The following is a 27,488-nucleotide window of genomic DNA, read 5'->3' on the forward strand; positions in this document are numbered from 1 at the left end:
AGTAGTCTCCGCACAATGTGAGAAGCAGGGAAAATTGATGTTTAATTTTAGCAATAGTAAACATCAAGATATGTAGAATTCGATATATGAATTCGCAATTGTAGTTTTTTATTTTGTTTAAAGTCATGACCAAGTCATTTAATATGCGTTACTCTGCTGTAATTGTACAGTACTTGGTGTTATACTCGGTGTAGAATTTTGATAATTTAGTAATGGTGAATACAATTACCTTTAGTAATAGTAAATACTTGTTGTTCTACTCTGTTTTTTCAGTCGTGATACCATAGACGTATTTCCAAAGTTTAATTTGTTGCAATGGGTATAATGATTCGAATGTGTTTCTCATTCTTGTTACTTAATTGAAAGTTGATTTAGTACAATTTTTCTGGCAAGTAAACATCGGAACAATCTTGCTACTTTTTAGATGTATTATGAGATGATAGTGTTACAGAGGCTCCGATATACAATCATTGTCATTTCATATGAGCTATATTGCCTCTTTATATTGCAGATATGAGTGGAAATACTGATTTCCGTAGTGCAAACATGCAAACCTTGAAAGATTCAGAGATGGTAAATTAACATTCACTATCAATCCTTGTAATGTACTATAGAATATTCATAATTTTTAACTCTACATATTATGTGTGCTCTTTATCGAACATTACATCAGCTTAGGTACTTTAGCGAGGAAAATCCATCGTTCTTTGTAACTCTTCCACGTGATGACAGAGACCTTCGTGAAATGGTATATTTCACTAATATTATGCTGGTGTGCATTCTACAATCATTTGATCTTATTGCATACCTGAAGAGTTTAATGATATTATATGATTTAAAAGTACTAATGTGAAAATAAATTTGTCAATTTCCAGAAACTACCTGATAACTTTGTCAATAGTCTTCGAGAATCTATTCCTAGTAAAGTAATTCTTGTACTTGCTAATGGACATGAAACCTATGTGAATTTCAAGAAGTCGGAACAGTCTCTCTGTCACATGAAAGAGTTCAACATTGATTGTCGAGATTTGTTCGGTTCCACTTTGATTTACTCTTATAAGGGCAACGGGAAATTCTTTGTAAATTGTTTGAAGGATGACCTCTGCGAGGTTATATACTTCAAGAATAGGACAATTCCACGCGACACTTTCTATGATCAAGGTACTATAAAAAAAACTTCATAAAAATCTTGCTGGACTACTATGATAAAAATAAAGTGTCTTATGAATGATATGTTTTTCAGATGTAATGACTGGTATAGGATGGAAGTTCCTGGTGTTTCTTAACAATCCTGCATTTCAAAATGGAGAAATTGTAAGAACACTATTTCCTGTTGGAGTCGGTTATTTTATGTTTCTGATATTTAGGTAAAAAAAGTAGATTACAGTGTTATCGGCCATATCCACTTGTACAGAGACTATAATTCTGTGCACTTTGGTAATTTATCCATTTATTAGTAAAATGTAAAAGCTGGTACTTTATTAATCTTTGATCTTTGATAGCCAATTCCTGCACACTTCTGGAGAGCCTTTGGGAAGCTGCTACCACCTAAAGTCCAGTTCTACATGAGAAATGGAAGTCGATATGAAGGAACGTGTTCCAAAACTGAGAGAAAGATGTATGGCCTTGACGATCTTGTGCGAGAATATGGTTTGAGCGAGACTGACAAAGTTTTGTTTACCTACTTTGGTGAAGGAAATTTTTTTGTTATGATATTTGATACATCAAATGTGGAAGTAATGATGCTTGACCAAGATTTCCAAAGTTCAGGTTATATATACTATACAAAGCATGTAATTAATTTTAAACTTACAAATTTGTTCTTTTTTGAATTTAATGTTATTTATACTAAAGAGTCAGAGATGGAGATTGCTGATGAACCTGTTCAACTTCCTGTTAACCTGGAAGTTGATGTTCACAATAATGAGAACATGACTTTTACACTTGTCATGACATCATCCAATGTGGACAACACATCTCATGGAGTGGTACGAAAATATTTTATTAAATTTTATAACAAAGTTGCCCTTTTTTTTAATACTTTGACTTGTACTTATTTTTTACATATGTATTGTAGTATATCCCAAGCTACATTGAATCACCAAATGGACAATGGATAACTGATGACATGATAAATTTGAGAACTGCTGCCGGGAGTTGGTATGTCGGTGTCGTCAAATCGGGGAAGATGTTTAGGTTTTCAAGTGGCTGGAATCAGTTTGTTAGAGAAAATGAGATCTCATTACATGAAACAGTTGTATTTTAATTGTTGGAAGAAGAACAGGCTGTAGTTTTTCTGGTGACTTTCCCACACAGGCCTTGAGATATTTTTCCCATATAAGCAGCTTTAAGACTATGTTTTTTCAGTTCTGTTAATGTCTCAGACTACTGCTTCTCGTTCTCATCATGTTTTTCTAACATGTTACTTTATTATGGTTGTGTAACTATTTATTTGATTCGGGAAGGTTTTGTTGGAATTTAATTACACATATGTGGCAATTAATTTTTAGAAGAAGTAATAGGAGATTTTGGACATGACTTTTTTGCTGCTAAATGTGGTGGAAGTTACCTGCACTTACCACATTTTATGGTAACTAACTTGCGGGTACTTAACTGCACATTCTACAACATGGAAACTGCTACATTTTATGTGTTTATATAAGGGTTATTGTACTCACCTCAAACATACAAACAAACACAGAGGGAAAAATAATTATTGGCGGATCAGAAATGGCTTCATCCAGCGCAAAGAGGAAACAATGGCCAGGGATGCAAAATGTGGCAATGCAAGAGTTGCAGACATTGGCTGTCACTTGCGTAGATTTCAACACTGATTTGGAAGACGCAAATGTTTTCTTCTCAGAGTTGTATGCATCCATGGAAAGTAGGCAATCAGATTTGTTTTCTCGCTCGGTTGGCCTGGAAGAACAGATCAAGTATTGTGTATATGTTTACATATTTTAATGTTTTACCAATGCTTAGTAACTGTCTTTATTAATTTTACATCTCTCCTTTACAGCAACATAGAAGATATTTTGCAGAATGGATCAAGAAAAAAGCGTGGAGAATCATCCCAAAGCAATGAAGAAATACCAACATCATATATGAAAAATCAACCAAAATTCCTAAGTGATATGTCTTCATCTCTGCGTGGACATGAGACAACCTTGAAATTGACTGCTGCAGAAATGATGAGTGCCTTTCAAAAGTTTGACGACGGGTGGAAGGAAGATCTTGCTAATTCCAATGCTCAGGCTGATAAGTTGATTGAGTCAATTGGTAGAATTCGCATATTAATGGATGATTATAGTCGCAATATATGATAAAATTCATTTGATTATTAGAAGAATTTTAGTATATTATTCTGTAATCAGGTTCAGTATAAATTAGTAACAAAGTTGTTATTCTGGAAACAATGTTTGTAGCATTATTGGATCAAAGTGAACATTGTTGTTATCTATAATCAAATGATATCATTGTTGGATTACATATTGTTTCATGATAACATCATAGCTTTATTGGATTTCTACTTAAATCATGACTACATAACAACATAGATGGTTTATAGATTTATAACATGTCATAAGATAACATTAAATTTGGTAGTGACATATAACAGATTGAATAAAACATCCATACAACTCAATATTCAGAAAAGAAATATTGGCTAAATACTTAAGTTTTCAAAACAATCCTCTTTAAATTCATATTAAGCTTTTATAATGCAAAATAGCAAACATTAAAACATTGCAATGCCATATGTAAAACTTCACGCGAATAGCCATTTATTTAGACCAATCCAGCAAGTATTCTGTAAAGATAATAGTGCAAGGAATGTTCATTAGAATTTATACCTCTCAAATTAATGTTAATGACGCATATATACTAATAATTGACATCTCTGAAAGAGTGTTGATACCTTTGCCTCAATACTTCAATAGCAGGATGATTAATATTGAAATAAATCCGCGAACATGATGAACTTCTTATCTGCAGTGAACCTGTTAGAAGCAATTCAGCGATAAGCTTTAGTTGACACCATGAAAAATTATTATATTTTGTAGTAAAGATATGTAGATTAGCCGAAAATGGAACCATTGTGGATTAGTGGCCTCATGGTTGTCAAGATAACAATTGGAGGATACCCAACATATTCCTGAAGTGCATTTGCTACATCAACAGTAAATTCATCCCAAGCAAAAATCTTAACAACGTTGCTGAAATGGAAAGAAAGATAATGAGACTATCAGATAAACATTGTTCAACACTGAGCGACACTACATTTATTACTGATATGATGGTCTTACCTGCCATCAAATAACTCAAATCGAAGAAACTTTTTCTCACCAAATCGTGTATAAACTTGCTTTATTGGATCAATATTCTGAGGCATGCCAACAATATCTACTAAATAGTTACTATTTAGGTTTTTTCAATCATGATTTAAATTAAAAAGAAATATGTGATAATATTCAAAAATACCTATAGCATGTACAGGAAGCACATGTTGAGAAAGTGCCATTGCAAGATCAGAAATCTCAGGAATGGTTTTAAGCTCAAACTTGTGCCTTGGAATGGTATTTACTTCAAACGGAATAGGATGAACAATGGTATCATGTGAAAAAACAATTATCTTATCAGTAGATACATGCCTCATAAGTCCTGCAGGCTCCATTACTACAAAATTGTGAATAGCATATATGTTTCCTTCAAGTATTATATTGCTAACATCATGCCAAATCACACGATTTACAAATGCAAGGCATGACAATCCTGCATAACAAAAGCTCATTGGAAACTCTTCTATACAAACAATAATCATATACTACTACTACACAAAGCGCAAGACATTACCTCTGAATCAAGCACAATTAGATTAACACCTCAGAATTGTTGAGTGCGAGAAAATGAAGGCCACATCCTAGTAATACGTACACGAACCCTCCAATTAGTCCTAGTGCTATTAACCAATGCAAGGTTGTCTTCCATGGCAGTAATCACAAAAGGTTAACTAACAAATTTTTTTTCTTAAAGGGTTATTACTTTATGATATTCATATAACACATGAAAACTATATATATATGAGGATTAGTACGTCAGCCATGTATTTAGGTAAATGATTGATGTTAACATAGTTGGCGTGATCTTTAGATAAGAGTTTGTTAGGATTTTACTTCTCCATTACAAATGCAATATTCTGCTAATAATTTTAGTAAGTTAACGTGATATCAACATGACCTTAAATATAGGTTAAATTGTCTTATACAATATTCACATAAATTATTTCATGGGAATTATCATTTTCGTACATAAAAACTCGATTCGTACGTTAATTGTGACGAACTATGGGTATTATTAATTTTAATTGTGATGATATTATGGCGTAAAATAGAAATATAAAAGTTCATAACAACTAAATTTTTAAAAAAATAGTACAAATAAGTCATAATGTTTGAAAATGTCATATACATTTTTTAAGACTGTAGCATGCGGTTAAAAAATAATACACTATAATAAATAATAAAGACATTTATTCTTATCTGTAGTTGTGATTTTTAATATTCACCCAACATTTGATAACAATTGTTCGAATTACTTTGTTCGTCGAAACTTTTTTGAAATATCTATTTTCTTTATAAGTCTACTATTATTTTTATTCCAACTACAATTACAAACCATATTATTGCAAAAAGACATTTAATAAAGGTCCATAAAATCTTATCAGATATCAAATGTATTTTGAAAACTATTACAAATTTTACATGGAAATATGATAGAACATGTATAAAAATATGACATACAATCTATTAAAATCAATCGTTATTAGTTTTGTGTATTTTGATGATATATTAGCGTGAATTGCCTAATATAAAACCTCATGAAAAACTATTTATAAATTAATTATCTTACATAAATAGTAAAATTTATAATCTAACGAACAACATATTCGGACAAATAAACTATTTGAAATATAGGAAAAATAATTTGTAATATTATTCTGTTCAAACTTTGGCATAATATTTTACAAATTAATTTTTTTATTTGAAAAAATATAATAAATATTCTTCTAAAATGTAAGTTTGTACATTAATTATTTCATGGGTGTTATAATTTCCCCACACCTAAACTGGATTGTTACATTAATTATGAAAAACTATTTGTTAATTTCTTTTAACAAATTGTACTTACAGTTATCATTTCCTACATAAGCAATTTTAAAACCTCAAAAGCATATAATTTGAAATTAATTATCTCTATCCGGTTGGAATAAGTATGGCGATATTATCTTGATCAATGGAAACATTTATTCTCATCAAATATGATATTGCAATAGTTTATTTTATATTGAATTCTCTTCCAAATTGTATGAATGTGAAAAAATATTGGAACAACAAATGGAATATCTATTGCAAATTTTTCATGGGAAGATGACTAAACATGGATTCCAAAAAAAGACATAATCTATTAAATACAACGGTTATTAGAAATTTTCCCCTGTGATGATATTATAGCGTAAAATACAAAACTAAACGTTCATAACAAAATACTTTGTGATAAATTAGCTGGAATAAGTCTTAATGTTTCAAAATCAAATGTTTTTGTATTAAATTTAAGCCTTTACCATAGGGTTATAACATTAATACAATAAAATCAATAATAAATATATTTATTATATTCTGTAGTTGACATGTTTAATAATTAATAGACATTTTATAACGATTGTTCGAATTACTTTCTTCGTCATAACTTTAGACATAAATATAATAAGTCTATAAGCCTATTATTATTTTAATTCAAATTACAATTAGGAAACATCTTATTACAGTAACATATATAATACACCTCCAAAGATTTACAAAACATACCAAATACTTTTTTTAAACTATTGAATGCTTATACATGAAGATATGAGAGAACATGTATAAAAAATATGACACATAATCTATTAAAAAAAAATTATTAGTGCTGTATATTTTAATAATATAAATAGTAATTTTATAATCCGTATTCAGGGCATATTCAGACAAATAAACTTCTTCAAAATTATTCAAAAATATTTTATAGTACAATTCTGTTAAAACTGCGGCATAATGTTTTCTAACTTAAATTTTAATATTGGAAAAATAAAATAACTTAACATTCTTCTCGATTGTAAGTTTGTAAAATTATTTTTTTTTTCAAATACGTAATTTGAATGCATACTTAAAATATGTAATATTACTTAATATTCATAATTATGTACCTAACATGTAAATTTTATTACATCTTTTCCATTAAATAAGAAGTTATTGTAATTACACATAGAGAACCGTGTTGATTGACTTTTATTCACTGGATCAAAATAAACCCTGCATGCAAAAGACCATTCTCATCAATACTAACACCGAACAAAACTCCAAACTCGGCACAAACAATCGTCAGGGGACTTTTGATTTTCATCATTCTACTCAAGTCATGGAGGTATGTATACTCTGTCATTCAATTAGTAATCTGATGAATGTAGATAAATCTACGTTTTATGTTAATTAAATTTGATTTGATCAATCTTGCTCATCTCTGTTTACATATAAGTATTCTGAATAGTCTACATTCATGGTGCTATGAAATTAGTTATTGACATTAAATAGATTTGTCATTGTAATCTGATGAAAAGATTATGTATTGATTCATATTGGGTATTTTTTTATACAGTATTGCCATATTATATATTGACTTATATGTTGCAAAATCATTGTAAAGTGTTTAAGTATGTGGTTTATACAATGAAACTGTTCTTGGTCGAAGTGTATGTTGTGATCTTGGGATAGTTGGTTATGTGTTGGAAAAGTCAGTAGCATATTACACATATGTATATTGATTTCTAATCTATTATGTTGCAATGAAAAAGTATTGCCATCTGTATATTGACTTACATGGTGCAAAAAACCTTGTAAATGTTTTAAGTACCTGGTTGATAGTCACAATACGTTTTATCTGGAAGGGATTGCTGTGATTTTTGTCTAAAGCTGTTATGTCCCGGGACAGTCATTAAACAATGTTGAGTCTGGTTTTTTGATTTCTAACCGTATCCCCCATGACTGCCTCGACTTAGCCATTCATTGAACTGATTTTTGTTGAACTCAACATGTTTTACTAATTGGAATATTATAATATTTATGTAGTTGATAATAATAACTATTTTTATTATTCAAACGCAGCATACTACCTCTGACCCTGTGAAGATTTCATCATTCATAGTTCCGTTTGATACAACTATGCTTGAATTGGTAAATAACTTTATATTTTGTGTGAATATGTGATCGTGCTTGTTAATTGAATTATTGAAAGGCTCTTTATTTATGGTTGTAGAAATTACCAGCCATTATTGTTAATCAATATGGTGGCAAACTTGCTGTTACTGGACACATAATGCTACCAAATGGCGAGAAGCTAGATTTCACTTATGATAATAAGAGTGACAACCTAATTGTACTTGGGGAACTCATCCAAGTTTACCCAAAAGGAAGTGCTTGTAAGCTTCTTCTCTGTTTTGAATCTTCAGGAAATTACTAGGGTCACATATTTGATAAGACTGGGTGTGAGATAAACTATGTCAAGCCTAAAGATCCAAATTTCTATGCGACAAAGAGAGGTAATACTGTCGTATTCTCTTCAATATTTGGTTACACATTGGAAAGCCGATCTTAAGTCATTATCATTATTATACTGTTTAATACACATGATCAGCCAATGTTGTTGGAGCTGGAGTTAAAATTCTAGTTAAAGCTACTGAGAAAACAATCTATGATGGCATAGTTGTAAGTTATTTTCTCATTAACTTGTAATATGTTATGCAAATGTGCTTTTTTTTACAAAATATAAAAACATAGGATTAATTTGATCTAACTCCTATTGTAGGATATTCCATATCCTTTTGTGGCACAATATGGCAAGCATATCCCAGAAGTTGTTCTCTACTGTTTCCCTTTGGATACAATGTTTACAGGTTATTTTTCCGATTATGAGAAGCGGTTCTTTGGTCTCTATAAAATTCCACCAAAACTTAGCCTCAACATGGGAGATTTTATAGTGTTCACAAACTGGGAAGCTGGTCGGTTTGATGCTTTCATTTTTGACAAAGATGAAGTGCATAAGTTGTTTAAAGATCAGACCCCAGAGGCTGGTGAGAACTCTACTAATAACAAAATTGTAATACAATATGGTCATATTAATTGACAATAATTGCTTACCTTACATAACTTCTTTTTACTTGATTAAAACATGATTGTTTGACTACATTCTTTCACACACATCTAAATCTTGAAATGATCTTTCTCCTGATGTAGAGAATGACCAGGAAACACTTCAGGGATAATGCAATGGAGAGGAATTGGTCTGAATACATCTCATTATTATGCTTGCATTTAATCAGCATTTATAATGTATGTAACTTATACTCTCGGTTTCAAGACATGTAATGTTCATACTTTAGCCAATTGTTGTGGCATGGATTTAATTCGTAGATGCAATGCGTACATAATGGGATTTGTATGACTAGCTATTACTGGATTTAAATATTATGTGATAACTATTGGGTACATACGCCATTGGGCATATGTACTGATTTCTTCCATACTTCAATTAAGGTACTTACCTAATCATAACATAAATTCATGGCATAAAAATACACCATTTTGTATATTTTAAATTTGTTCAGTTACACTTGATTTGTTAGACATTAATATGGGTTTGGTATCGTTTTAGTACATCATTAGCTACAAATCAGGGATACTTTTAGTCAGTGAAGTTTTCCAACTATTCACGTCAAATAACTTTAAGGTTATTTTAATATGGCATAATCCCAAGTTCTCCACAAAAAGGGCAAATTATGTAGTCTGATCAATATTTTAATTGTGGAAGTGACATCACAAAATCTTTACTTATATAATTGCTGTATTTATCATATCTTATTTTTTATAACAAAAGATTGTGTCATACAATCTATCTTGGAATATATACCATAATAATGTCATTTCCATGTTCAAAACATATATATTACAGATCATTGTCATGTAACTTTAAACAAAAGGACAGAACAACAATAGAACATTCATTATCAAGGCTAGAAATAACATAAGTTCAACTACCAAAGGTTTTAATTTTGTACTAAAATTAAATAAAAGTGCAACATATCAATCACAAACATCACCCAACAAAATCTTGAACAAAAGTAGTTGCACTTTGCAATGACCACAACTTGAATTCCAGATATGTGACATGGTTAAGTGTGCATGATAGAAATCACCTTCTTCACTGTACTTCTCCTTAACAGTCAACTCACAAAGTGAATACCAAAGCTCTTCACCAAAAGGATTCCCTTCAATCCTGTTGATCGGGTCTTTATTTATAGCATTTGGACAAAATTTAGAAACAGGAAGTAGATTATCTACGTCCGATATGTTACAGTATATATCTTCAAGCAAATGAACAATGTCTAATAACTTCGATCTAAGATCAAGGATTGTAAGAATATGAGACATTTCTTCAACAACCTGATCTCTTTCATATGGTCTGTAAACTGCTCTAAAAAACACATAACTAAAATAAGATGGGAAATGATTAATGGAGAGAAAAGAGAGAGTTTGAAGATTATGATCCACATTGTTGCGCATGAAAAGCATTCAAACCAAGTTATAAAACATAGCTTGCTCAACTTCCAGAGAAATGGCAAAAAGAATGAAACCATGGAATTGGTCACGCCGAACTTCTAGATAATGATTATGGTACTGGTATAGAGCATCCCAGTTGAGCTTCTGCAACATCTCCTTAACTTGTATTCGGCTAGATTTGGTATAGTAGGCCATCAGAAACTTTCCGAACATCTGAAAGCTATCAAGATCGTGTATTAAGAAGCCAAACAATATAAACATAATGTCAGTATTGACGGTGAAAATGTTAAAGTTTGGCATGATGAACTGAAGAGAGTATTTTTTGTGCAATGAAGAAAAATAGAATTTTAACTGATTGTGATAAGGTCTATAAATAAGGAAACGTTCTACAACTATTATATATGTAATTGATAGCACACTTAGAGCTGAGCAAGTTTGTGAGAAAATAAGATGCTTTCTGTATTCCAAATACTGGAGTTAACTGAATTGAATGTGAATAAAACCTTTTCATTTCCTTCTCTACTTTGTAATTGTTTAAAAGTATGTAAATTTAGAAAAACGTAAAGTAACAATGGGGGTTTCTTGGATTATTGGAAATGAATACTACATCATTATGACTCGAATTGATAAACGTGTAAGTAAGAAAGATACAACTTTATAGATATGGGTCAAATTTAGTGATGGACAATGCATGTAACATCAAATCATTATCTTTTACAAAAAACATTTTTCATAATTAAGATAAATATTTGCATTCATATATATAACCAAACTGTACAAATTTGTTACATATTCACATATACATACTTAACAGGAACAATCACAAACTATTGAACATGCTTAAAAATTCACAACCTGTCCATCTTGAACAGGTTCAGGGTCATTAATCTCAACATCCTGAAATCGTGCTTGTGGAGGGCCAAGACCTAAATCCATATTAAGAAATTCTTGAATGTTGTCAACAGGCCGGTCCAATGTCTGCAAATCGTGCAGATTTTGTCTACCAATTGATGCCAGACGTCTTGCAACAGAGTTCCTCTGCGGATGTACCAAATTAATTTCATAACGAATGTTATGATCATTAAGACGTGAAAGGATACATCTGAATGTACTCCTAGTATGTGGTGTTATTCCATCCTCTCTATAATACTTGCATTCACGGTAAGCCTGGATATTATCAGTCTCAATGATAACACGTTCGTACTGGTCTTGAAATTCTCTACGCATTCCTATCAAAACAGCCCATAAGGCACTATTAAGATTAGTTAAGCCCGGAATGGTGCCATATGTTAATCGAATAAGAAGGCCATTTGAATCTCTCACAACAACGCCAATGCCATTTCTATTCTGACCTTCAGGAGCATTCTGAATAAACTCACTGTGAACATTTATCTTCATCCAACCTTGAGCAGGGAATTGCCATACACGTTCAACATGTTCCATGATTTACGTATTTCTTTGGGTTCAATCAAAGGTTGACAGACTAACTAATCTCAAATGTAATGACATACTTCTATAAATACAAAATACAAGGAAAGATGTGACTATTGGGGAATGGCTACCAATTTGTGACTTGAAAAAAACTAACTTAAAACAGTTATACTTATACTATAATACTTAATAGAATCGGTTATAACTAAAAACTGCTTACTAAACTTTGGTGTCCCCATAAGAATTGTATTAAATATCAAAAACGCAATTTGACAATAGTACGAAATAAACGACAAAAACAACCAATACACATTCTTCATTAATTCAAATAGGAAAAACAAACTTTCAACATCAGCAAACCAAGTTTACAGTTCAATGTGATAAGGAAATTTAATAATTAAAAACTGAGGAAAATGGATTGCCAACACAAATGCTGCATCCATGCCAAATAAAAGATGAACAACTTGAAAATGATGATTATTTAAAACGAAATTCAGAAATGCTAAACACCAATCCAATTCATCTTTCGTACATAACATCGAGCAAAATAATTGAGTGCTTAACTGCTGTATTACTTCTCTAGCAAATTTTAACAAATCAAAAATTCTTAGAATATGACCAAATCAACAGAAAAAATTAATAGAATATAGATAATTAATATGATGATAATTAATGAACGGAATGTACGTGATTAAATGCAAAAAAACAAAATACAATGCATAAATGTATCTTACCTTTTTAATTTTTTTGGTAACTGATTTTGCAGAGCCCGGAGTATGATCAATGGCATCAAGATCGACGGACTAACACAAAAATAATTACGATTTGAAAAAATTTGTTGGAAGACTAAAAGTTATAAAATTATAATGATTCGAGTATTATAACATATAAAAACCAAAATTACATTAACGGAAAAGTTGATGGAGGAAGATTCTGATATATGTGCAGATTCAGATGGACTTGGACTCTGCGTAGTCGTGTCAAATATGTCATTTGCATCAAATATGGTACTATCCTCAGTTACATTTGCTTTGTTCAATTGAATAATGACAGTGACTTCCTTTCCAACCAAATCTTTAAGTACCTGAGGAAGGACTTCTTCAGGAGCCTTATACAATGTAATAATTGTTAAACACTTTAATTTACAATTTAGAACATTTCATTGGATCTGCTTCGTTGTAATGAATTTATACCTTCTCAAAATCATTATACGCTTTTGCTGCACTTGTGCCAACAATCCTTCTAGCAGCTCGGTCCATGAGCATAATATTACATGAAAATGTATCATCTTCGGCAAGGACCATGATACGAAACCTGAATTTATAAGGAGTTTTGTGATAACTATTGAAAGTTGACTTTAATATAGACTAAAATTTAATAAATTTTTAATATAACTCTAATTTGATATACCTTTTAGGGGAAACCGGAATTATGCGAGGACAATTATTACATCGAAATCTCCTGTCAAGCCGCTCAACCTCTTGTTGACATTTGTTACAACTGTAAAACCACCATGCTACATCTTCATCCACCTTAACAACTGAGAACGTGGTGTATATCCTCTTCTGTTTGAAGTGAAAAAGGTTCAGATTTAAAAATAAATCATATTCAATATGGTTGTGTCGTGCAAATTTTGTAAAGGTTATAAAACCTTCAAGTCATCATATGTCAGATTTTCATTGAGATCCTTTAATGTCATTCGTTCCATAAAGGGTTGAACAAATTCAGATTTTGCCGCCTTAAGATATTTTTCTCTCTTTGACAAATATCCCTCCTCCTTCAACCTACAAAGGTAAACATCGATGTTTATTAACTCAGCCTCCTATCAACTGTTATTAAACATGCAAACGTGCTGTAATTATGTAATTAATATATTTCTTAATCGTACTACCTCATCCTCATATCAGTCACGGATTCATCATCTAGGTTGAGGTACAATTTTGAATATGGCAAAGTACCAATCTGCACAGTATCTAAATCAAAGCAATATAGTTCAGTAATTTGTTGTATAATGTCAAGGTCATTTATACTAAGTAGTTAAAGAGAACTTACTCATGAAAGTTGTAACTTTTGTGCTCGTTATTATTGCAATTACTGGAGACTGGAATTCCTTAGTATAAATGTTATTGGCAAACACAGCAAGATCTCCCCAAACACTTACTTTATGTTGATTACTATATTGAAAAAATAACATATATTTCAGGATATACAACTTCCACATTAGAGACGGACTCAGAAAATAATTATAATTACAGTATAAATATTAATACATTCGACAAACCTGGAATCACAAATCCTGAATTTGACGATGTCTCGCATGCCAAATTTTGTGTCAAGTTTCGTTAGAGGTTCAAAATCCTCAATAACTCCAATTACATCTAAATTAAACAGAGCAATATATTTGATTTGATCAAAGATAAAATGCAGTGAAATATTAAGGAACGCATTTAAAAAAACTAATAATCTAAACCAAAAAAGTATTATATTAAGGTCACCTATAACAAATTCAGGCTGTTGTTGTGGCTGATATTTGCTGGCCTCAGCAAAAAGATCACCTAAATCCAGAAATTCGAATTTGTAGGCAGGAATCATGCCATCGTCTTCAGCAGCAGTGACCGTAGTATATTGTGAAAATCTGATGCAGATATCAGTTTGTACAGGCTTCAGATTACCGACAACAGTTTTCACAGAAAATTGGTCAAAAACATAAACGCCTCCTTCAATCACAGGAGTTTTGAATCCATTCCAAATATTGGGATAAGCAAATGCATGGACGTGATTATTCTAAAACAAAAGAGGATGTTACATTTGGTATACAAAAGAATGTAGGATTTTACGTAATACCATTAAAAAATTTTACAACATAAGACTTACATCATCATCAAGCAGAATGACATTATATCCTTTGACTGATCCATTCTCAGAGCTAACGCTGGTCCACATCCTAGTTACTCTAGCCTTAATCTTCCAATTGGTAGTCGATTGATCAAGGTCTTCAATAAGATTGAATACTGCAGACTCCATTGAAGCTTTTGTTCAAGTCAATTAAACAAAGTGTCAAGCATTAATAATTGAGGAATTAAAAACTTCAAAATATTAACAAAAAATGACAGCATGCACGATGAAGAAATAATGATAACATATTAGATCAGTTCGTACCAATCAATGATGTTTTTTGAGAGAACAAATAGAGAGGAAACCTAAAGTTCTATTTTTAGTGTCAGAGTATGTTTGATGTTTATCTCAAGGCATTAAAATAAAATGCATTTGCAAATGATATATGCAACTTGATAGGTTTTGATACTCTATTTTATCTCAATGATATATTCAAACTGGTAAATTGATGCTAATTGATACTATATTTTAACTGTATGATAAAGAATGCCAACAATATGGTCTTGATTGATTCTCTAATTATTCATCAATTATCTTATTCAATCTGGTAAGTTGATGATAATTGATATTTTTTTAAAAATATGTAAGATGAAGACCGACACCAATATAATCCTCAATGATTAGGTCATTAATCATCAATTATCTTCCTATATATTCAATATAATTTTTGAATATATAAGTACAATTTAGATGTAACGGAATATTATATTTTAAATTTTGGATTAATTAATTAATTAAGGTTAATCAATTAAATTAATTCAATCATCACAATCAAAGTCTTATTGATCCCTTTTTTTTATTAACTTGTATATTCTTTTTCATTACTTTGTCTGTTTCTCTAATTCATTTAAAAATATGCATAAGATATGAAAATGGTATGAATATTTATAACAGAATCTGTTTGATTTTTTTGAAATGGAATTATATATAACATCTTTTTTCAAAACTTTAGAATATACATATTAAATTAATGTATTTATTTAAACTGTTGAGTTGAGATAATGTGATCAAAATTGTTCGAACATTTAATAAAGACAAATACTGGCATAATTATGATTCACAGAGAAATTAAAAAATAATCCATAGCGTGGTAAATAAGTTTAATCAAAACAAATACGACAATACGGTTGAATCAAGAAGTTTAATAGAAATGCAGAAAAAAATTGTCTTCAAGTTTCGTTGACGGGAATGGTTCTGCAGCGTCATATTTGGATTTGTCAAATGTCCATCAACCTATGTTGCAAAGTATGTAAAACTTATAAGCGTTTATATGAAAAAAATGATGTAAAATTCAAAAATATATAATTTATATTTACTTACCTCTGCCTCAAATATAAGACATCAGGATAATCAAGATTGACAAAAACCTTTGTTGACGGAATATTGCTGATCTGCGCTCTTCCTGTTTTCAAGAGCGAAAAATATTTATTATTTAAGAGCTAGAACGAATTGTATAACCTATGAGAACGCTTACAATTTTAAAGGTTTTTAATATAAAAAATAAGACATTAACCTCGATACATAAAGACTCTAACAGATGCTAGAATCACAATTTTGGGTTCAATTTCGGTAACTTGGTACAATGATTCAAAATTTGTTGGCAAAGAACCGCTAAAACACACTTGGATGGAGCTCCTAACACGAATATAATAAAACGTCAAACACTTATGGATGTTCAATAGTGTTAATACGTAAAATAAGAAAACTGGAGGATGGCATAGTATTTTTATATTTGTCAAAAAATTTATTGAAGAGTCTTACACGCCATCTGAAATTCTGAAGCGTAACACTTCCTTTTCACCAAATCTTGTCATAATAGATTGTACTGGTTGCAGGAGTTCAACAATTCCAATAACATCTACAACAATAAACTTAAAGTTAAACACAACAAATTGTAAGCAATTTGTTCTAAAATTTTATAAGCAATACCAGTGGAATAAATAGGAAGCTCATCGAGAGCAGAACAATGAGGAGAATTATATAGGAGCGTCACAGGAACCAAATCAAATTTATGGCGTGGTATACTCAAAATTTTTTCAGGTTCCAACATCACCACAGTGATGGGAAGAAACAAGATGTGATTTGCAGAACGTACAGGCCTCAGAAATCCAGCAGCTGGAAGAACCTTAACATTTCTGATACGTAACAATCTGCCAGGATGAATGATAAAGTAAAAAAAATTCCAAAGAGCTGGTGGAATAATTGCAAGTATGTGATAATTCTGCAAAAAATAAAATCTTAGGATAGAGACTGGTAAACACAATCATAGATGTGGTATAAGTCATATAGTTATTCAATCAAACCTCACAGTCCAATATAATAAGATTGTGCCTGACTAAGACACCTTGTCGATTAGTTGATACCCACATTCTTGTCACACGGACCTTCAAAGTCCAAGCAGTATTATTACCATCCAGATTGGATAAATGATGATGGTCCTGCATATCTGAGTAATGAAAAAGTTAATAGATGTTATCAAAAAAGGAGTATATTAAATGTTCATTTCAACAAATAGGTAATGAATTGTAATTATACTTGGATGTTCTGCCATATGAACTCTGAAATTAGTTTGTGAGTTGGATATATAGCAAAAACAATCCGAATGTGTGGAGCGTTGAAGACAATCGGCTGTATTTTTAATAAAGATATACACTATCTTTATAGTTAAGGTGATAGGCTGATAATTAGTCCATGAAAATCTCAATCAATAGATATCTAGTAAAGTTGTATGATGATCCCTAACAGCTTACACCAATATTAGCTAGGAAAAAAAGTGTTAAAATAGAATCTCAATTAGTATCATAAATGTGATATTAAACAAATATTTAAATATGAGTTAGTTATCTAATACAAATTGTTAGTATCCCATAATCTTCTCTGATTATCATAATGTCTCCTTATCAATATAAAACATATCACATCTAATTATATTGAGAATTTGATATGCATAAAAAAAACTATTCCAGAATCTGCCTTTTACTTAGTAGTTATATGAGAATGAATAACCAATATGACCTGATATAATTCTAATTTAATAACAAAAAAAATTCTCGTACTACCAATTATAATAAAATGATGAATAACTTAGTCAGAATTGTAAATGTGCAATACAAATAACTACTATGATACATTATCATCATTTATGCTCGGTAGGTTGTAAAATATTTCTTCATATACTACATTTGATGTAATATTTGTGGTGGTACCATCTTCATGGTCAAACCATTACAATAAGTTAGTTAAATCAAATATTATCACAATTTAGGAAGGTTGTAGAAAACTTCTTCAAACACAACATTTGATGTTATATTTGTGCTTTTCCCATTATCGTCATCAATAAGAATATGTAGTCCTTCTGGAGATGTAACACGAGATATTGCAACGTATAACTGACCATGTGAGAATACGGGCCGAGGAAGATACAATCCAACTGTGTCCAATGATTGACCTTGGCTCTTGTTCACAGTCATGGCAAAATATAGTTGGAGAGGAAATTGCGTTCTTTTAAATTCAAATGGCCAATTTGTGTCTGTTGGGACCATATCGATTCTTGGAATTAGATGTTTCGTACCAACTTGAGATCCATAGAGAATTTGACATTCTATACTATTTTGTTTGCAGCCAGTAACTATCATCCTTGTACCATTGCATAGACCCATAATCTGATTTAAATTCCTCATGAACATAACAACGGCTCCAACCTTTACTTTTAACTCATGTTTAGGCATACATGGCATATTTATGGAGTTCAAATACTCAACTGGAAATGACGAATCAAAGTCATTATCGTCAACACCCCTGTCTTCAATTGCATCTTGGCTGAGATAAGTATGCATATTACCCGGAACTCTTTCAAGAATCTGTGCATTGATGTCATCAACTACAACGTTTGTTGGAGTCAAAATAGATCTCGATCTCAAATACTCTTGTGAATGCAAGTTATTCTGAAAATCTGGATATATAATGTCAATTAGGGTTTTAATGGGAGTTTTCAAGGGACTCTTGACAACATATTCATCAGGAACTACAAACTCAGTTTCAACATCTGCACGATGAGTATCAATGCATTCAACTTTTCCGTGTCTAATATCAAGTTGCCATTTACTAAAGTCAGCTATTACTTTATTTCTAGCTTCAGAATTACCTGAATGTAATCTCATGTTCTGACTGAGAAGAAAGACACTGCAAGATTTCCAAAGCCGGGATTTGTTGAATGATGCATTCACTATTTCAGCCCTTCCAGCTTTAGGCAGAACAGGTAATATCTGTCAAAAATCGCCTCCAAAAACAACTGTAATACCACCAAAGGGTCTTCTTCCTCGTTCTACATCAACGGCAGCCATTATGTCTCGCAAGCTTCTGTCAACGGCTTCAATTGCATAGCGATGCTGCATTGGAGCTTCATCCCATATTATAAGACTTGTGTGCTGCATCAACTCTGCAATGTCTGTACCATGTTTTATTCCAGCAATAGAACTCTGATCTAATTTAAGAGGTATCTTAAACCTAGAATGAGATGTTCGGCCACCAGGAAGAAGTGTAGCAGCAATTCTTGAGCCTGCAACAGGAAGAACAATCTTTCCTTCTGATCGAAAACGTGAACAAAGAGTTTGCCAAAGAAACGTTTTACCGCATCCACCGCTCCCGTAAACAAAAAACATTCCACCTTTATTTTTGTTTACATTATCAACAACTGCATTATATACATCCAGCTGCCTTGAGTTCAGATTTTTATGAGTTTTGTCATGATTAAGTCTCAATTCTTCTTTATTGTAGCTAGTTTCCTCAGCAATAAGACGATTGACAAAAGTGTGGAAAAATCGTTCGTCAGGAAATGGCATCATATGAAAATCTCTTAAGGACTTACCATCATCATTTAACAACTTTTCAATCTCTGCACAAAAAAAATGGTAAATGATCCGACATCTAAATAAAAATAATAAAAAAATACTACAAAGTAACAAACATAAAATGTATTTAATACTGATCACACACCTGCTAAAGCATAGTTCTGGATTTCATACTCGGACAGTGTTAAATGAATGTTATCTGAAATCTTACGCCGGATATAAAGAACATCGTCTGACAATGCTGGCCAGTGTTTTTCCCATAGCGCAAGCGGATCAGACACCAAACAATATGCCAGTATGTTAACAAACATAGCCCGAATTTGGATTGGCATAGCTGACAATGCATTTTCTTCCAAAGCATCATGCCATTGCTTGTCATTATTCAACAGACCAAGAGCACCACATGCTTCCTTAAATGTATCATATGTAGTTCCATCAATAGTGCGCAACTGAGAGAAAGATAAAGCACCTTTACATCTAAGTAACATCATTCGAAGGTGAAATAATTCACCCGTTGTTGCATGAACCTCTGCTAACCTCCCAACCACATCACCTCTTTGTCTAAGCTTCCATTTAGCAGTTTTCTTTATCCATGTAAACTGGGTGGGAAAGTCAGAATACGTAAAATTTCGAGCTTGTGGAAATTCACTGTTAGCTACAAACCAAGCCTCTAGTTTACTTTTTTTGGAAGTCGCGTTATTGCACACATTCACCAAATCTGCAGAAATCTGAAAATTCAAGTACTTCTGACCGGGCAAATGTATTGGTAAGCGTTCAACACTTGGGGAACGATGGTGAATGTCAAACCCAAAAATCCTCCAAGATGCCTCAGATGCACAAACATATCTACGATCAAGAAAATTCTTTACCTCATCCAAATTCTTCACGGATCTTGCAGTTTGTTCACTACCTGATTTGTTACTTTTCTTCTTCAACAACATTGTAGCAGTGTCATGACCCTTTAAACAATACTTGAAGAGATATTTCAACGATCTTGAACTGTTGCAAATTTCCAGATTTATATGACACTGAAACCGCAACAGAAGATCTCGATTGTATGGAACTACATATTGATTGTCAAGGTTGATCCCTTTTTTGTTGATCCAAATGTTAATTTATGACTTTTTTATTTTAATCTTCGATGTTTACGAATGATATTTGACCTGATTTCAAAGATTGTATATATATGTACAGTGCTGATAATGTTTTTTTCTTTTTGAATGCCTAGGTTATTATCCAAATCTGACTTTATTGATCCTCTTGATCACCCAACACAAATGTGGTTGATTCAGGTTAGTTTTTTTACCATAACAAATTTATCCGAAACTTATTTTAGGCCTTCCATGACACATGACTAATTCTCTTTTATACGAAGGTTTACTAATAGTAAATATAAATTTAGAATTCGATTATATAATTGTATATATTAGTAGCATCACAAACATCTCATACTAATGACTTTGTACTCAATAATCATTATAGTATTTTGGCATATAAGAAGTGCATTAGTTATATACTCTCAATGTAAATTTAACTACCAGCAATCCAATTCTGAGAAAAAAAGTGTTAGGCGTCGAGGCTGTGGATCAAGTATTAACATAATTCTGCAGAGAAATAAAGAAAATGTTTCTCCAATCATCGGTAGTCAATCTTTTTACCCTGCTTTACTACACCTCCATTATGTTATTTATAATTAATAAAATTGAAGTTATTGTTTTCTTTAGAAGTTCAAGGATTATTAAAATTCTACTTGCATAAAAAGTCATTGTATATTTACAGTCCAAAATATTCTAAATGATCAAAGGATGATGTTAATGACACAGTTCCTGAAATCAACAATTCTCACCAAAATAAGAGTTCAAACAGAAGTGAAAACAATTCTCCCCAGCAACTAAAAGATTATAAACGATCAAAGGATGATGTTATTTTTTATTTTTTAGTTTTTGTAATTGAGTTCTTGATGTTTGCTGATTTTGTTTGATTAATGAATTTGTAAATGGATTGTTGTGGTACTGCAATTTGTGATTGTGGATGTTGGTTTCATGCTTTTTGATGTGGGTCTTTGTTTGTGATTGTGAAATGTGTAGTGTTGAATAGTTTTTGAGTTTTTTCGATGAAAGGCTGGATTTGTATAGCTGAGTATTAGATTAAGGATTGAGAAAATAGATGACCGTAGATGATATTTTTATGTGAATCTATCTACTTTTGACTTTTGAGATAATGTAGTGATGCAGAGGAACTGATGCAACGATTCAATGTAATTCTGATTGTGTTGATTGTTTTACTCCTATTTTTATTTATACTTCAATATTTTGATAGCAGAACCTATGTAATTATATCTTAATTTTAGGAAGCGTCCATGAGGGTAAGACCTAAGGCTGAATAAAAACGTAAGTGCCTTTTTTAAATAGTTTATTTTGAGATGACTTATCTGCATGTAATATTTACTTTTAATTTGATATAATGTCGAGAATCTCATACATGTTCGGTGAATGGTTTTTTATTGAGTATATTAAGTATGAGAAAAAGAAAAATTCCTTTTGGGGCAGGCATTTAAATTGCATTAATAATTCACACCCGTAATTTTTCTTAAAGATTTCGTCCTTTTAGTATGATCCAAGGATTTTTTTATACCACAAATTGATGTATTAAAACTCATTTGTTTCATTCAGGCATGCCAAACTAGCTGAGGTTTCCTTTAGAAGAGACGGTGAATCTTCTATGAGATCATATGGTGCTTTAGAAAATGGTCAAGCGACTCGAGCTACTGGAGGTAATTCAACCTTTTTATTGGCTCTCATTCAGCCGCGTTAAAATGCTTGGTGCATTTAAATAAGAATGTGTTTCCTCACGTGAAGGTGCCGCTTCAGGTGGGAGATAAATGAAAGAATACAAGGAACCATGTGTAGGTATAGCAATAGCAGTGTGCTAGATATATAATTTCTTTTGGAGTTAATAATGTTCCTTACTCATTGGATTTCTCTCTATACCTGTATAGGATTACTATACCAATTACCCTGTGACTCTTCCTCTAAGAATGCCATACTCTAGAGATCCAGGTATACTTCAAGGTTCTTCACAACTTGGCAATATAAAGATTCAAGCTACTTCTGCAATCACATCTTTCATTTAATATTTTCAATTACAAACTTTGTTAACTTGGCCCAATTATTTAATACATGAATTTATTATAAGGATTATATCTATCTACTTTTGACTTTTGAGATAATGTAGTTATGCTCTATGATGTGGTTAATGATCTCAAAGGAAGGTATTAAGACATGTTGCTATTTATTGTATTTGGCAATGGTAAATTTGCTAAAATTTCTGAATAGTTGTTTCATTACACTTGAGCACTGTTTTTCTTTCTTGTAATATTTTAGAGCGTGTTTTATATTTTGTGTTAAACTACATTGTCAAGCAGCCTTTTTCTGGGTATCTTCAGGCCATCATAAAATAATTTGTCATATTACAATATGAGACTTTTGATATAGTGTTCTGTTTGCCTAAAGATCTAGAAACATGGTTCCACAGGTGACTTCAAGCATGTAGTATTTACTATGTTACTGTCATCAATACAGAAAATCGACTTCTTTAGAAATCGGTGATAGAATTTGTCTAAGATTATCTGATCTTTCAATATCACGCTTTGGATCTTCTGAAAAAATAATGAGTTATTGGGTAACAAGCCAACTTATATTTATTGGGTTATGATGTAAATTTATTTAATGCGGTAATCCAAATAATGAGCTATATGGTTGAACAAGTTTTTGGGTAGGGAACATTTGTAGTAGTATTTCAGGTTTGTTTCTTCTTTTCAATGTTGCACTAAGTATTATTGTGTTTTCCTTTTAATGAGAGATGCTTCTTGATTATTTATTTTATTTAGTTAATATTACTATAAACTAAATTTAGTTTATGCAGGAAAAATGTCTAGAGACCGGTGAGGATTTCAGAGGCAATAGATTTCCTCACCTCATGTAAACTATTTGGCATTTTTAGAGTTTTTACCCATGCCATGATTATCCAATTCAACCGAGTCTGACCCATATGTGTAAGTAGCAATATGTTTTTCTCAAGTTTCCGAACTGGAATTCGTTAACTTCCTAAAATAACTCTTTTATCTCCCATAAACATGGAAACTACTACATCCTTGCCTTATCTTAAGATTATTGTCCATTTTTTCATTGACTCTTATATTATGCAATTTTCCACTTAGCGAAAAAGCAAAAACATTGTAATTTTTTATTTGTATTGATTTGATAAAGTGATACTCAATGGACAAATCATGGATGGCTTCATCTCATGTACGATACACATTGTATTTACCGTGTCTCCAAATCCTGGCTCAACCTTTGTCTCTCCTTTGTTGTAAAATCTGAGACGAATATCGCCAGGTCCATTGTCTCCTTCTTCCCAAGAATGGTCAGCCTACATGATTACATATAAAGATTATATTGTTAAATATTTGTATCTTCATATTGATTTTATTATCTTATTGCAGATTTAAAGTGACAAGCTTAGTCACAATCATGACTTCAAAAAATGTCGGACAGGCCTCTGAATAGATAGGAATTTATGATCCTGACAGTTGACTAACCAAGAATTGCTCAGCATTTTCTAAAGGGAATAATAATCTCAATGTTTTGAAGGCGATATTTTCTGCTAGAGGTATTTAATTTTTCTTTTCTATGTTAGTACAGAGAAATATGAATTGTTGTCGATTGCATTGAAGTGTATAGACTAGAGGCTGAATTTATTCTGAAATATAGAAGAAACACCCTCGGCAGTTTGGAAAAGTGAAGACATGGAAGAAAAGTGTAGCAGCACAACCTACTAACAAATACCAACAATGTAGGTTCCGTGCCTTCATCCAAGGCACGTCGTTTGACAAGTGCATACATGTGATGGTATGATCTTTCCGTGCAGTGCTTACATTGGTGATGTTTTCTTCTTATATGTAGTATCCTGCAACAGGTCACAAGGCCATTGTACAAGTATGGCAGTTTGAGTTCACCAGCCAACCATTCAGCTACTCATTTAGCAGCCTCATATCTAAGAGTTTCAGCGGATAATCCCTTCGTGTGAACAAAATTTAGAGAAGTCACTTATATCTTCGATAGAAAAATCTTTAAATGTTGTAAATTGTACTAAATAAGAAATTGTAGATGCACATTGTCAAGATCTTAAATGTTAGTAGCTAAAAATTGACGTTGATACAAACTGTAATATTTTCCTTTCCTTTCAATGGTGAGGTGTGGTTAGTGTAACCACAGAGTGATTTATTTCTTTTTCTAAACATTATTATAATTTAATATAAGTTTGGAATGTGTTTCTAAAAAAAATTGATCACTAGGCAATGACGATACACACTATCAATTAATTTTTAAAATTCAAAATTGTAACTAATTCTCACATATCTCTCAAGAATAGCGATAAACACTATCAGTTAATTTCTTCTTCTTCCTCTTCTTTTTTCTCCTTCCCCTTTCATCTTTATTCTATCTTAATTTTTGTCGTTTACTTTAATATATATATTTATATATGTATATGTGATTTGTTTAATTTGTTTAATTTTAAAAGTTTGTGCATGATGAATGGATAATCGATCGTACACCCATTATTTCAAAATTTATAGTTCAGGTTTGTGATATGATATTTTCTCTACCTTCTTTTTTTTGATTTACTATAGTATTTTGATTTTTAAATGATGTTGTTATGTGAATATAAGTTTGATTTTTAACTGATATTTTTTTCATCCTATATGAATACAAGTTTGTATGTGTGTATATATATATATATTTGTATGTGCGTATAAATTTGTGTTTGGATCTTGAATTAAGATTTACATGGTTATGTGAGACTATTCTTTTAAGTCACCGAGGAGAATTTTGATGTTTCTCAGGAGGAGGATAAATGAAAGGCGATAGAAGTAGTTGATGAAGGTACTACATTATTTTCCATTTTTTGTTTGTGTCAGTGTACCCAGTCGAGTGTTTGACAAAAAAAAATTGCGAACAAAACATATTTTTAGAACATCAGGTGTCATGTCCTATACATACATACAAATCAAAGTTTTCTTGAAGAAATTTACGATTTTTCTTAAATATATTGGTGATACAGAATATAAAGAAAATGATGGGCAGTATATGACAGAGTTGGACTACTTGAAAAATTGATAAACCAATCAGTCACGTGGCAGCCTTGGTGTTATTTAGCGCACAAGTGTTTCTAATCTGGTGCCATATGTGCTAATCTTGGTTTACAATCTGTGAATTCTGTAGGAATGCATGATCAATTTTACAATCTCCAAATGCTTGAATCTGCATATTACAAAGTCATACTGCTATTATTCAACTTTATTCCTCTAATTATGCAACATTATTCCTCTAATCACATCTTTCCACCATCTAATGCAAATTTTTTTTATTTAGCAATATTAGTAGTAACTAACTATACTCTCTGAAATCTGGTGTCAAAGGTACTACAATATCATATTATGTCCATAGACTGTTGGGTGACCTTTATCTCCCAAATAGTTGAGACATAATCATTAAAAATTTTGTCAAAGTATTCTGCTGAATTCTAATATAGTAGAAGGCGTGGTGTATTTATTAATAGATGGTTAGTTAATATAATGGAAGCCCTAGTGTGTGATATAATCATTTAGTATTTAGTAATTGTAGTCGGTAAAGTTCTGAATTATCATACTTATCATACTTATCATGCATACTTGATAATTATTTTGAAGTATATACAAGTATATACTCTTCTTTGCATTTTGTTGGTCTGAATATAATGTAGTGGATTGAGAATAATCAGATAATATGGTATACAATTATGTAAACTTTTCAATTTCATACTGATTACATTTCAAGGTTACCTATTAATTCTCATATTAATTCTCATTGTTTCTCACATTGATGATATATATTGAAAGTTCATAAGTTTTTGTTTGCACCTTATCTCCTCTTCATTCTTATCTCCTGTATTTATGTCCCTGGATATTTTTTTTATGCATCTAACTTTCGAGGTACTTTCTTTCCTTCTACCCCCTTTCCAGCCAATTAACCACAATGTTATTTTTGCTGCAAGTACTTCATGTTTGGCCATTTTTATAAGAAGATGTTCATACTGGTATGCTTGATCCTAATAAGTAAACAAGGTTGTACATTTAATTTGTGATTTTTGCTGTTTCAGAAGTTTTGTCATGCTTGAGTTAATAGCCCCAAATTATAAGACATAAGCCAATATTGAAAAGCTGACTCGGTTCTCATCTTTCATAGGTAATATTTACCCCCATAACCTCCCCGTGTTGTTGTTCTTGCCTTGCACGTCAGACTAGGTGAGGTTAAATTACTTATGGAAGCGGTGCTTTAGGAAGAACTTAACCATATGTTAAGGATTCCAGAAAAATATTCTTTCATAATAGAATTCCAAGTTCCAACCACTGTGCAGCGCAGTGCAGAGGAGAACACGTCTGATTTTTTATAGAAATGTTAACAAATTTATTGATGCAAACTGTTCTTTTTTTTCATGATACTGTTTTCCATAAGTATTTTGAAATTAGTTAGTAGTTTGGGTGATTTAAAATTTGAACTCCGATGTAAATTTGAAAATTTACAAAGTTTATAATTTCTCAATTTACATATAAAAACTTCTA

The 27,488-nt window shown here is 31.4% G+C and overlaps 6 protein-coding genes across 10 annotated transcripts in view; 1 reads left to right on the forward strand and 5 right to left on the reverse strand.

Moving 5' to 3' along the window:
- The first annotated feature begins 315 nt into the window (after positions 1 to 315).
- Positions 316 to 1,797, forward strand: LOC141679747 (uncharacterized). The gene is made up of 7 exons (XM_074486162.1): positions 316 to 319; positions 512 to 573; positions 674 to 772; positions 876 to 1,161; positions 1,244 to 1,314; positions 1,503 to 1,736; positions 1,771 to 1,797. Exons 1-7 carry the CDS (start codon positions 316 to 318, stop codon positions 1,795 to 1,797), a joined length of 783 nt encoding a protein of 260 aa, XP_074342263.1.
- Positions 1,798 to 3,692: 1,895 nt separating this feature from the next.
- On the reverse strand, positions 3,693 to 4,401 carry LOC141677254 (uncharacterized). The gene is made up of 4 exons (XM_074483098.1): positions 4,308 to 4,401; positions 4,096 to 4,217; positions 3,920 to 4,001; positions 3,693 to 3,811 (listed from the first exon to the last, which is right to left on the reverse strand). The coding sequence occupies exons 1-4, from the start codon at positions 4,391 to 4,393 to the stop codon at positions 3,790 to 3,792; spliced, it is 312 nt and encodes a 103-aa protein (XP_074339199.1). The 5' UTR covers positions 4,394 to 4,401; the 3' UTR covers positions 3,693 to 3,789.
- Positions 4,402 to 12,599: 8,198 nt separating this feature from the next.
- Positions 12,600 to 15,104, reverse strand: LOC141679749 (replication protein A 70 kDa DNA-binding subunit C-like). The gene is made up of 11 exons (XM_074486163.1): positions 14,955 to 15,104; positions 14,576 to 14,864; positions 14,362 to 14,458; positions 14,133 to 14,254; positions 13,972 to 14,053; positions 13,732 to 13,864; positions 13,491 to 13,645; positions 13,274 to 13,394; positions 12,985 to 13,188; positions 12,815 to 12,883; positions 12,600 to 12,659 (listed from the first exon to the last, which is right to left on the reverse strand). The coding sequence occupies exons 1-11, from the start codon at positions 15,102 to 15,104 to the stop codon at positions 12,600 to 12,602; spliced, it is 1,482 nt and encodes a 493-aa protein (XP_074342264.1).
- A 1,846-nt stretch (positions 15,105 to 16,950) lies between these two features.
- Positions 16,951 to 27,488, reverse strand: part of LOC141678667 (uncharacterized) — a 47,325-nt gene continuing 36,787 nt past the window's right edge. Inside the window, exons 2-3 of one of the 5 annotated variants that reach the window (XM_074485021.1) lie at positions 17,279 to 17,421; positions 16,951 to 17,196 (exon numbers count right to left, since the gene is read on the reverse strand). The gene's annotated coding sequence lies outside the window, so the exon portion shown is untranslated. Of the gene's footprint in view, positions 17,197 to 17,278; positions 17,422 to 24,065; positions 24,257 to 24,480; positions 24,904 to 25,836; positions 26,149 to 27,488 lie in introns of those variants that run through there. The other 4 variants (XM_074485020.1, XM_074485022.1, XM_074485023.1 and 1 more) reach the window with 4 other exon arrangements.
- On the reverse strand, positions 18,230 to 19,135 carry LOC141679750 (uncharacterized). The gene has a single exon (XM_074486164.1). It carries the CDS (start codon positions 19,133 to 19,135, stop codon positions 18,230 to 18,232), a length of 906 nt encoding a protein of 301 aa, XP_074342265.1.
- On the reverse strand, positions 19,244 to 24,729 carry LOC141679751 (uncharacterized). The gene is made up of 4 exons (XM_074486165.1): positions 24,673 to 24,729; positions 24,155 to 24,256; positions 19,971 to 20,853; positions 19,244 to 19,869 (listed from the first exon to the last, which is right to left on the reverse strand). The coding sequence occupies exons 1-4, from the start codon at positions 24,727 to 24,729 to the stop codon at positions 19,244 to 19,246; spliced, it is 1,668 nt and encodes a 555-aa protein (XP_074342266.1).

The sequence above is a fragment of the Apium graveolens genome, chromosome 8, assembly GCF_009905375.1.
Source record: "Apium graveolens cultivar Ventura chromosome 8, ASM990537v1, whole genome shotgun sequence".
Classification (NCBI taxonomy): Eukaryota; Viridiplantae; Streptophyta; class Magnoliopsida; order Apiales; family Apiaceae; genus Apium; species Apium graveolens.